Source organism: Bactrocera neohumeralis, unplaced genomic scaffold, assembly GCF_024586455.1.
Source record: "Bactrocera neohumeralis isolate Rockhampton unplaced genomic scaffold, APGP_CSIRO_Bneo_wtdbg2-racon-allhic-juicebox.fasta_v2 ctg3656, whole genome shotgun sequence".
Classification (NCBI taxonomy): Eukaryota; Metazoa; Arthropoda; class Insecta; order Diptera; family Tephritidae; genus Bactrocera; species Bactrocera neohumeralis.
In genome coordinates this window covers 1-10,470 of record NW_026090894.1, presented here as the reverse complement: position 1 = coordinate 10,470, position 10,470 = coordinate 1, and the positions used below count along the sequence as shown (strand labels likewise).

Genomic DNA, 10,470 nt, shown 5'->3' with positions numbered 1-10,470 from the left:
GAAAAAAAATTTTTAAAAAAACGTTTTAAAACCCAAAGAAAAATTTTTAAATTTTAGATAATTTATATTGGATAGAAATTAATTTAAAATTAAATTCCAATAAATTCATAACCCCTTAAAATGTTTTAAAAGATTTTAATTAACCTCTTTTTGCATTTAAAACTTTCCGATGACTATTCAATTTTTTGTTGTTTATGATGTATGCAACCAGAAAGAACAAGTTTTTATTACTAAAAATATGTTTTGAAAGTAAAAAACCCTTTCTTGAAAAAATCTGTCTAAAAGGATTTTTTTTTTTTTTTAGATAATATTTTAATAGAAATTTATGTTTTTTCTTTTGAAAGACAGCTTGACTTTTGGGAAAAACACACCTGAAAAGGACCCAGTTTTACCATTCAATTTTCATCATTCGGATGGCCAATTGTAATGCTTAATACCTTCTTTTTTTCAGGGGCAGAAACCAAATTGAATTTTTGGCCAAAATTTTCTAACAGCAGTAATATATAAAGAAAACCAGTTCAGAAAATTTTGCGAAAAAACGGGGAGCAGACCGACGGAAAAATGATTTGAACGCGTTTTGCCCTTTTTTACCCCAACTTTTAAAAAATTTTTCAATAAAAAATATAATCAACATTTGGCCCCCTTACCCCCTTTTATACCCTAAATTTAACGGCTTTCTTTTTACATTTAAGGCATACCGATTGCCGCTGCGTCGCGATTACCGACTCAGAATACTTATATGAAAAATGTACTGTGCCAACTGCTTTATTGTGAGTACTTATTCTCGCAGCGTTAGCAGCGAAGCGAGAAACATTCCTCTAAAACTAGTGGAAAAGAGCGAAGAAGGCCGGTAAGGCTCAAAAAATATATTAAAACGAAAAGAAGCGCAGAGGAAGGAAAGCCATGCTATTTCACATTTATAAAGCGTTGAAAAGTACATCTCGATAATGGTATTCATCAAAGCCATGAGTATCTTTGAACAGTTTTGTAAACGATATTTTTTGAGCGTATCGTCGCCGAAGACGCGCTCATCATTATAATAAACGTTCAACTGACAATGCGAAATTCAAACGTTGCACGTTGTTTTGCCTGGTGAAGAAACATGCTGTGAGCGAAGGTACCAAAGCCGTTATTAAAATCGTTAACATAGTCTGGGTAATTTGTTCAAATGATTAAAAATAGTAAAAAGCGCCCTTTTTTCAAGCCAAACATAGGGGTTCAACAAAGAGATGATTTATGAGTATACAAACACAGATAGCAGCATTGGTAATAATATCATAATAAACTATTCAGCAAGCGTGCGGCAATGGTTTTTGCAAATATATATAGACTTAATAAACTATTCCAAAAAAAAATAAAATAAATATCTAATTGTCACTTGTAAACGTACATTTTTTTATTTATGAATCGTTTTTTAATAATAATTGAGATATAAACATGACATATCTCATACATTGAATATGAAAACACATATATACGAAAACATCATCATCAATTATTTAATAATTAAATTATTTTAGCCTGTTGTGGTCTATTTTTGACGATATGTTAAACATTTAGAAGTCCCCAGGCTTTTCTTATTTTATTTCTATTTGCGCCACATAAAGTTTTTCTTTTGGGCTTCACTTTTAGATGTGTTTGACTGGCTTTGCTGATCGCGGTTTTAACACTAGGTGCTGCTTTGATCTTTCTGCCTTTATTTGAGTCGATTTAGTTTTAGCTGGTTTCCGTTTTAGATCCAGTTGTATCCTTTCGCTTTGTTTCCACTTTTTTCTCGTTTTTCACACGTTTTTCTTTCACTTCTTTTTTCGCCACTGCGTGATGAGCCACCACGTTCTTTAAATTCTTAATTGATGCATCAACCATTTGTTGAGTTGGTGGATGAGTAGGAGCGACTGAAGGCTTTTTTGGCTTAACAGCTTTTTTAGCAGCAACTTTTTTCTCAGAAATAGCAGAAGATCCGGCTACCGGAGAATTAACATTCGTAACAGCAATTGCTTCAGACATTTTCACTTTTATAAACTTTTATTTTGTATTTATTAAATACACACTTTACGCACTAATTTATAGATGAAGTAATACCTTTAAATTGCTATACCTTCTTAAATTGAGAAGCGAGGTGAAAAGATGAGTAACAAAATTGAACGATCCAGTGCAATTTAACATCTCCAACGGACAAACTTTTAAGTTTATTTAATTTACTAAAAATCAAATATTTAATTTAAGAAACCATTTTATACGCAGTTTGATAGCCTAAATGTGTTGCTTTAATATTTTAATGCTCATATTTCTTTACGGTATATATTTTTCATTTAAAATGAAATTTTGTCCAAACTTTGCTCTATAAAAGTCAAAATTTCCCTCTTTAAATTTAATTTTCTCAATTATTTTTAAATCAAACCTTAAAATTATTTTACAAATTTAAAAAGAAGAAGGCAGCAGTTGGCGGTAAGAAAGCAAGTGGCGAAAAAAAAAGTGAAGAAAACTGTTGCTAGCAAGAAAACAGCAGAGAAGAAAAAAAGTGAAAAGGCTAAAGCGAAGGATGCAAAAAAGACTGGATCTGTTAAAGCCAAACCAGCTAAAGCTAAATCGACTCCAAATAAAGCAAAGGCGTTAAAAGCAAAAACACCTAGTGTTAAAACCAAGAAAGCCGCGGTCAATAAAAAGCCAGTCGCCAAGAAAGCGCCATCTAAAAAGTAAAGCCCAGGTAAAAGAAAAAAAACTATGTGGCAAATAAGAAATAAAATAAGCCCTTTTCAGGGCTACAAAAATGTTTAACATATCGATCAAAAATGGATTTTTAGCAAGAACATTAAAATAATTTTAATTATTAAATGAATTGATGATGATTGTGCACATATGTATTATGTGTTTTCATATATATCATTCAATGTATACAATAAAAATTACATATCATGTTTATATCTCAATTACATTATAAGTAAAACAGTTCATAAATAAAAAATGTACGTTTACAAAGGGTGACAATTAGATATTTATTTTATTTTATTTTCTTTGGAATTTCACAGCTGCTGGCATAATTAAGATTACCCTATACTAAATAGATTTGCAAAAAAAAACATGTGCCCACGCTTACTCTATATTGAATAGTTTATTATGATAGTATTACCAGTGCCACAGTAACGCATGGCCAAATCTACTAGTACATATACTGTGTTTGTATACTCATAAATCATCTCTTTGTTAATTTATATGTTGTGGCCCTGAAAAGGGCCTTTTTGCTATTTTTTTTTTTTTTTAATCATTTGAACAAATTACTTGGAACTTGTGTATTTAGTGACAGCTTTGGTACCTTCGCTCACAGCATGTTTGGCTAATTCACCAGGCAAAAGTAAACGTACAGCAGTTTGGATTTCGCGACTAGTGATAGTTGAACGTTTATTGTAATGAGCTAAACGCGATGCTTCGGCAGCGATACGCTCAAAAATATCATTTACAAAACTGTTCATGATACTCATGGCTTTTGATGAAATACCAGTATCAGGATGTACTTGCTTCAACACTTTATAAATGTAAATAGCATAACTTTCCTTCCTCTTGCGCTTCTTCTTCTTGTCGTTTTTAGTAATATTTTTTTGGGCCTTACCAGCCTTCTTTGCTGCTTTTCCACTAGTTTTAGGAGGCATGTTTTTTCAAACTTGATTCGTTATATAAAACTGGTTGCATACGATACACATATAACAACAACAACAAATATTAGATTCATACTCATGAATGTATAAGTAAAGTCATCTGGAGAGACAGCGTACGGTATAATACAGTAGGTAGATAATACTCGTAGCGAAAAAAACTTGATGGTGGTATACATACATTTTAATTTGTAAATTAATTTCTATCTACAGCATATACATAGTATATCATAAGATTTAAAGTTTTAATCTTTTGCTGAGAAATTGTGGTCCTGAAAAGGACCGTTTAAGTATTTATTTTTATCATTATATGTAAAATTTTGATCTTTCGTTGAGCAATTGTGGTCCTGAAAAGGACCGTTTGGATATTTATCTTCTTCAAATCAATTAAGCACGTTCTCCACGAATACGTCTGGCCAATTGAATATCTTTTGGCATAATTGTGACACGCTTTGCATGAATGGCGCACAAATTTGTATCCTCAAACAGACCAACCAAATATGCTTCACTTGCTTCCTGTAGAGCCATAACAGCAGAACTTTGGAAACGTAAATCTGTTTTGAAATCTTGAGCAATTTCTCGAACCAAACGTTGGAATGGCAATTTTCGGATTAATAATTCAGTACTTTTTTGGTAACGACGAATTTCTCGTAATGCAACTGTACCGGGGCGATAACGATGAGGTTTCTTTACACCACCAGTTGCCGGAGCACTTTTACGAGCTGCTTTGGTTGCCAATTGCTTGCGTGGTGCTTTACCACCAGTCGATTTACGGGCTGTTTGTTTTGTACGAGCCATTTTTTTTCACTGCACTTATTTAATTTTCACCTTAACTGAAAAGTCACTGCACTAATATATTTTACCACACACTAATAATTTGTGCACAAGTAATAAAATACTTCAGAACGTTTCAAAAGTTCATATTATCGGGGTGGATGAAGTCTTAACTATATTCATGTGTTAGAAAGAGATGAAATTTTCTGTATATAGGTAAGTCACAATGTTAGTTGTTGACTTTTGTATAAATACACGTGCAATAACTTAGTTCTCCAGAAATCTATAGAGCGTGCAGTGTTCGGCTAGTAAAAGTGTTAAAGTGTTAAAAGTGTAAAAGTTAAAAATGACTGGTCGCGGCAAAGGTGGAAAAGGCTTAGGTAAAGGTGGTGCTAAGCGTCATCGTAAAGTTTTACGTGATAACATCCAGGGAATCACTAAGCCTGCTATTCGGCGTTTGGCTCGTCGTGGAGGTGTAAAACGTATATCTGGTTTGATATATGAAGAAACTCGTGGAGTCTTAAAAGTATTTTTAGAGAATGTTATCCGTGATGCAGTTACCTATACTGAACACGCTAAAAGGAAGACAGTTACAGCAATGGATGTTGTATATGCTTTGAAGAGACAAGGACGTACCTTGTATGGATTCGGCGGTTAAACAATTTTCCTATCAAATATAAAAAAAAAACAAAACGGTCCTTTTCAGGACCACGATATACAATTAAACGAAGATTCAAAATAATGATAAATTAACCGAAAAATAATAAATACATATCTAAAAGTAATTTTGTCACAATTCTTAATTTGCCTGTAGTTAGCATTCATTCCAATTTAATATTATTTATCAAATATCCAAATACATATGTATATATGTATATTGCATTCATATTATTTATGAGGAAGTATGTTGGAACGGAATATGAGTAAATATAAAAATTACATTGTCTACGGACCTATGTATGTATGGATGTATACATATACATATGTATGGTAAGTAAGTTTAGTATAAAATTATTACTAATATAGGATTTGAGTAGAAATTTATCCGACAATATATTAGCAAATTGTGAATTGATCGCATAAAACCGCTTTTTGTTTTCATACTATTATTTTACTTCATTTAAATTGAAATGTGACTTTTTCATGTATATACTCTTGATAGTTAATGAATAACAACACAAGGGCCCTAACAATAACCTCACGTTATTTTTTTATTTTTTATTTATATTTATTTCTTAATGAAAACATCTTATTACTTCTTTAGATCATTGCTAATATAAATTATTTTAAATTTGTAAAATAATTTTAAGGTTTGATTTAAAAATAATTGAGAAAATTAAATTTAAAGAGGGAAATTTTGACTTTTATAGAGCAAAGTTTGGACAAAATTTCATTTTAAATGAAAAATATATACCGTAAAGAAATATGAGCATTAAAATATTAAAGCAACACATTTAGGCTATCAAACTGCGTATAAAATGGTTTCTTAAATTAAATATTTGATTTTTAGTAAATTAAATAAACTTAAAAGTTTGTCCGTTGGAGATGTTAAATTGCACTGGATCGTTCAATTTTGTTACTCATCTTTTCACCTCGCTTCTCAATTTAAGAAGGTATAGCAATTTAAAGGTATTACTTCATCTATAAATTAGTGCGTAAAGTGTGTATTTAATAAATACAAAATAAAAGTTTATAAAAGTGAAAATGTCTGAAGCAATTGCTGTTACGAATGTTAATTCTCCGGTAGCCGGATCTTCTGCTATTTCTGAGAAAAAAGTTGCTGCTAAAAAAGCTGTTAAGCCAAAAAAGCCTTCAGTCGCTCCTACTCATCCACCAACTCAACAAATGGTTGATGCATCAATTAAGAATTTAAAAGAACGTGGTGGCTCATCACTTTTAGCTATTAAAAAGTACATCAGTGCTACATACAAATGTGATGCTCAAAAATTAGCACCATTTATCAAGCGTTATTTGAAATCTGCTGTTACTAGTGGTAAATTAATTCAAACTAAAGGAAAGGGTGCATCTGGTTCTTTTAAATTATCAGTGGCTGCCAATAAATCAAGTAAATCTGGTGAAGGTAAATCGAAGTCAAAAGCGGTGAAATCCATTGAGAAGAAGCCCAAAAAGAAATCGGCAGATGGTGTGGCGTCAAAGAAGAAGGCAGCAGTTGGCGGTAAGAAAGCAAGTGGCGAAAAAAAAGTGAAGAAAACTGTTGCTAGCAAGAAAACAGCAGAGAAGAAAAAAAGTGAAAAGGCTAAAGCGAAGGATGCAAAAAAGACTGGATCTGTTAAAGCCAAACCAGCTAAAGCTAAATCGACTCCAAATAAAGCAAAGGCGTTAAAAGCAAAAACACCTAGTGTTAAAACCAAGAAAGCCGCGGTCAATAAAAAGCCAGTCGCCAAGAAAGCGCCATCTAAAAAGTAAAGCCCAGGTAAAAGAAAAAAAACTATGTGGCAAATAAGAAATAAAATAAGCCCTTTTCAGGGCTACAAAAATGTTTAACATATCGATCAAAAATGGATTTTTAGCAAGAACATTAAAATAATTTTAATTATTAAATGAATTGATGATGATTGTGCACATATGTATTATGTGTTTTCATATATATCATTCAATGTATACAATAAAAATTACATATCATGTTTATATCTCAATTACATTATAAGTAAAACAGTTCATAAATAAAAAATGTACGTTTACAAAGGGTGACAATTAGATATTTATTTTATTTTATTTTCTTTGGAATTTCACAGCTGCTGGCATAATTAAGATTACCCTATACTAAATAGATTTGCAAAAAAAAACATGTGTACCATATTGCCCACGCTTACTCTATATTGAATAGTTTATTATGATAGTATTACCAGTGCCACAGTAACGCATGGCCAAATCTACTAGTACATATACTGTGTTTGTATACTCATAAATCATCTCTTTGTTAATTTATATGTTGTGGCCCTGAAAAGGGCCTTTTTGCTATTTTTTTTTTTTTTTTAATCATTTGAACAAATTACTTGGAACTTGTGTATTTAGTGACAGCTTTGGTACCTTCGCTCACAGCATGTTTGGCTAATTCACCAGGCAAAAGTAAACGTACAGCAGTTTGGATTTCGCGACTAGTGATAGTTGAACGTTTATTGTAATGAGCTAAACGCGATGCTTCGGCAGCGATACGCTCAAAAATATCATTTACAAAACTGTTCATGATACTCATGGCTTTTGATGAAATACCAGTATCAGGATGTACTTGCTTCAACACTTTATAAATGTAAATAGCATAACTTTCCTTCCTCTTGCGCTTCTTCTTCTTGTCGTTTTTAGTAATATTTTTTTGGGCCTTACCAGCCTTCTTTGCTGCTTTTCCACTAGTTTTAGGAGGCATGTTTTTTCTCACTTTACTTTTTCACTAACACTTTGCGAAATAAATTTTATACTCACAATAAAGCAGTTGCTTTAAAGTACATTTTTTCATATAAAGTATTCGCGAAGTCGATTAAAGGTGCACGTGAAGATGACGAGTCACGAAGTTATGTCAATACACACCTTAACTGTGAAATGAAAAAGTATATAAGCAGCGTTAGTATGTTGGAGGAATTTATATAAAGTGAGTGAATTGTGCAGTGTACATTGTGCAAGCTTGTAGTGATTCATATTTCCTTTTCGTGTGTTAACTAAATTATATTTAAAAATGTCTGGACGTGGTAAAGGTGGTAAAGTGAAGGGCAAGGCAAAGTCGCGTTCAAATCGTGCTGGTCTTCAATTTCCTGTCGGTCGTATACACCGTTTGTTGCGCAAAGGCAATTATGCTGAACGTGTTGGTGCTGGTGCTCCCGTATATTTAGCTGCTGTTATGGAATATTTGGCAGCTGAAGTTCTCGAATTGGCTGGTAATGCTGCCCGTGATAACAAAAAGACAAGAATTATTCCAAGACATTTACAATTGGCCATCCGTAATGATGAAGAATTGAATAAACTATTATCTGGAGTCACTATTGCTCAAGGTGGTGTTTTGCCAAATATTCAAGCTGTACTTTTACCAAAGGAAGACTGAGAAAAAAGCATAAATTTCTATCTCGGAGAGACATATTATCTAAAAAAAAGAATAAAACCGTCCTTTTCAGGACGACAAACTTTTATATTCAAAGAGGTTGATATTACTTTCAAAAAAAACTACATATGTATTAGTAATAAAACTTGATTCGTTATATAAAACTGGTTGCATACGATACACATATAACAACAACAACAAATATTAGATTCATACTCATGAATGTATAAGTAAAGTCATCTGGAGAGACAGCGTACGGTATAATACAGTAGGTAGATAATACTCGTAGCGAAAAAAACTTGATGGTGGTATACATGTACAGGTTCCGTGGATTCTATTCGGAATTTAATTTGTAAATTAATTTCTATCTACAGCATATACATAGTATATCATAAGATTTAAAGTTTTAATCTTTTGCTGAGAAATTGTGGTCCTGAAAAGGACCGTTTAAGTATTTATTTTTATCATTATATGTAAAATTTTGATCTTTCGTTTGAGCAATTGTGGTCCTGAAAAGGACCGTTTGGATATTTATCTTCTTCAAATCAATTAAGCACGTTCTCCACGAATACGTCTGGCCAATTGAATATCTTTTGGCATAATTGTGACACGCTTTGCATGAATGGCGCACAAATTTGTATCCTCAAACAGACCAACCAAATATGCTTCACTTGCTTCCTGTAGAGCCATAACAGCAGAACTTTGGAAACGTAAATCTGTTTTGAAATCTTGAGCAATTTCTCGAACCAAACGTTGGAATGGCAATTTTCGGATTAATAATTCAGTACTTTTTTGGTAACGACGAATTTCTCGTAATGCAACTGTACCGGCGATAACGATGAGGTTTCTTTACACCACCAGTTGCCGGAGCACTTTTACGAGCTGCTTTGGTTGCCAATTGCTTGCGTGGTGCTTTACCACCAGTCGATTTACGGGCTGTTTGTTTTGTACGAGCCATTTTTTTTCACTGCACTTATTTAATTTTCACCTTAACTGAAAAGTCACTGCACTAATATATTTTACCACACACTAATAATTTGTGCACAAGTAATAAAATACTTCAGAACGTTTCAAAAGTTCATATTATCGGGGTGGATGAAGTCTTAACTATATTCATGTGTTAGAAAGAGATGAAATTTTCTGTATATAGGTAAGTCACAATGTTAGTTGTTGACTTTTGTATAAATACACGTGCAATAACTTAGTTCTCCAGAAATCTATAGAGCGTGCAGTGTTCGGCTAGTAAAAGTGTTAAAGTGTTAAAAGTGTAAAAGTTAAAAATGACTGGTCGCGGCAAAGGTGGAAAAGGCTTGGGTAAAGGTGGTGCTAAGCGTCATCGTAAAGTTTTACGTGATAACATCCAGGGAATCACTAAGCCTGCTATTCGGCGTTTGGCTCGTCGTGGAGGTGTAAAACGTATATCTGGTTTGATATATGAAGAAACTCGTGGAGTCTTAAAAGTATTTTTAGAGAATGTTATCCGTGATGCAGTTACCTATACTGAACACGCTAAAAGGAAGACAGTTACAGCAATGGATGTTGTATATGCTTTGAAGAGACAAGGACGTACCTTGTATGGATTCGGCGGTTAAACAATTTTCCTATCAAATATAAAAAAAAAAAAAAACGGTCCTTTTCAGGACCACGATATACAATTAAACGAAGATTCAAAATAATGATAAATTAACCGAAAAATAATAAATACATATCTAAAAGTAATTTTGTCACAATTCTTAATTTGCCTGTAGTTAGCATTCATTCCAATTTAATATTATTTATCAGGAAGTATGTTGGAACGGAATATGAGTAAATATAAAAATTACATTGTCTACGGACCTATGTATGTATGGATGTATACATATACATATGTATGGTAAGTAAGTTTAGTATAAAATTATTACTAATATAGGATTTGAGTAGAAATTTATCCGACAATATATTAGCAAATTGTGAATTGATCGCATAAAACCGCTTTTTGTTTTCATACTATTATTT

The 10,470-nt window shown here is 32.4% G+C and overlaps 8 protein-coding genes and 1 pseudogene across 8 annotated transcripts; 4 read left to right on the top strand and 5 right to left on the bottom strand.

Moving 5' to 3' along the window:
- Positions 1-1,716: 1,716 nt before the first annotated feature.
- On the bottom strand, positions 1,717-2,007 carry LOC126767031 (histone H1-like). The gene has a single exon (XM_050484650.1). It carries the CDS (start codon positions 2,005-2,007, stop codon positions 1,717-1,719), a length of 291 nt encoding a protein of 96 aa, XP_050340607.1.
- A 1,258-nt stretch (positions 2,008-3,265) lies between these two features.
- LOC126767030 (histone H2B) lies at positions 3,266-3,649 on the bottom strand. Its single transcript, XM_050484649.1, has one exon. The coding sequence runs from the start codon at positions 3,645-3,647 to the stop codon at positions 3,276-3,278; it is 372 nt and encodes a 123-aa protein (XP_050340606.1). The 5' UTR covers positions 3,648-3,649; the 3' UTR covers positions 3,266-3,275.
- Positions 3,650-3,995: 346 nt separating this feature from the next.
- On the bottom strand, positions 3,996-4,512 carry LOC126767033 (histone H3). Its single transcript, XM_050484652.1, has one exon. The coding sequence runs from the start codon at positions 4,446-4,448 to the stop codon at positions 4,038-4,040; it is 411 nt and encodes a 136-aa protein (XP_050340609.1). The 5' UTR covers positions 4,449-4,512; the 3' UTR covers positions 3,996-4,037.
- Positions 4,513-4,698: 186 nt separating this feature from the next.
- Positions 4,699-5,130, top strand: LOC126767039 (histone H4). Its single transcript, XM_050484656.1, has one exon. The coding sequence runs from the start codon at positions 4,771-4,773 to the stop codon at positions 5,080-5,082; it is 312 nt and encodes a 103-aa protein (XP_050340613.1). The 5' UTR covers positions 4,699-4,770; the 3' UTR covers positions 5,083-5,130.
- A 954-nt stretch (positions 5,131-6,084) lies between these two features.
- LOC126767032 (histone H1-like) lies at positions 6,085-6,910 on the top strand. The gene has a single exon (XM_050484651.1). The coding sequence runs from the start codon at positions 6,129-6,131 to the stop codon at positions 6,849-6,851; it is 723 nt and encodes a 240-aa protein (XP_050340608.1). The 5' UTR covers positions 6,085-6,128; the 3' UTR covers positions 6,852-6,910.
- A 517-nt stretch (positions 6,911-7,427) lies between these two features.
- LOC126767036 (histone H2B) lies at positions 7,428-7,855 on the bottom strand. Its single transcript, XM_050484653.1, has one exon. It carries the CDS (start codon positions 7,807-7,809, stop codon positions 7,438-7,440), a length of 372 nt encoding a protein of 123 aa, XP_050340610.1. The 5' UTR covers positions 7,810-7,855; the 3' UTR covers positions 7,428-7,437.
- A 168-nt stretch (positions 7,856-8,023) lies between these two features.
- Positions 8,024-8,547, top strand: LOC126767037 (histone H2A-like). Its single transcript, XM_050484654.1, has one exon. It carries the CDS (start codon positions 8,116-8,118, stop codon positions 8,476-8,478), a length of 363 nt encoding a protein of 120 aa, XP_050340611.1. The 5' UTR covers positions 8,024-8,115; the 3' UTR covers positions 8,479-8,547.
- Positions 8,548-8,982: 435 nt separating this feature from the next.
- LOC126767034 (histone H3-like) lies at positions 8,983-9,502 on the bottom strand (annotated as a pseudogene).
- Positions 9,503-9,684: 182 nt separating this feature from the next.
- On the top strand, positions 9,685-10,076 carry LOC126767038 (histone H4). Its single transcript, XM_050484655.1, has one exon. It carries the CDS (start codon positions 9,756-9,758, stop codon positions 10,065-10,067), a length of 312 nt encoding a protein of 103 aa, XP_050340612.1. The 5' UTR covers positions 9,685-9,755; the 3' UTR covers positions 10,068-10,076.
- The last annotated feature ends 394 nt before the right edge of the window (positions 10,077-10,470 follow it).

What these genes read in the sequence shown, in the direction of transcription:
- LOC126767031 (XM_050484650.1), bottom strand. Translation starts at nt 2,007, where the DNA reads ATGTCTGAAGCAATTGCTGTTACGAATGTTAATTCTCCGGTAGCCGGA.
- LOC126767030 (XM_050484649.1), bottom strand. Translation starts at nt 3,647, where the DNA reads ATGCCTCCTAAAACTAGTGGAAAAGCAGCAAAGAAGGCTGGTAAGGCC.
- LOC126767033 (XM_050484652.1), bottom strand. Translation starts at nt 4,448, where the DNA reads ATGGCTCGTACAAAACAAACAGCCCGTAAATCGACTGGTGGTAAAGCA.
- LOC126767039 (XM_050484656.1), top strand. Translation starts at nt 4,771, where the DNA reads ATGACTGGTCGCGGCAAAGGTGGAAAAGGCTTAGGTAAAGGTGGTGCT.
- LOC126767032 (XM_050484651.1), top strand. Translation starts at nt 6,129, where the DNA reads ATGTCTGAAGCAATTGCTGTTACGAATGTTAATTCTCCGGTAGCCGGA.
- LOC126767036 (XM_050484653.1), bottom strand. Translation starts at nt 7,809, where the DNA reads ATGCCTCCTAAAACTAGTGGAAAAGCAGCAAAGAAGGCTGGTAAGGCC.
- LOC126767037 (XM_050484654.1), top strand. Translation starts at nt 8,116, where the DNA reads ATGTCTGGACGTGGTAAAGGTGGTAAAGTGAAGGGCAAGGCAAAGTCG.
- LOC126767038 (XM_050484655.1), top strand. Translation starts at nt 9,756, where the DNA reads ATGACTGGTCGCGGCAAAGGTGGAAAAGGCTTGGGTAAAGGTGGTGCT.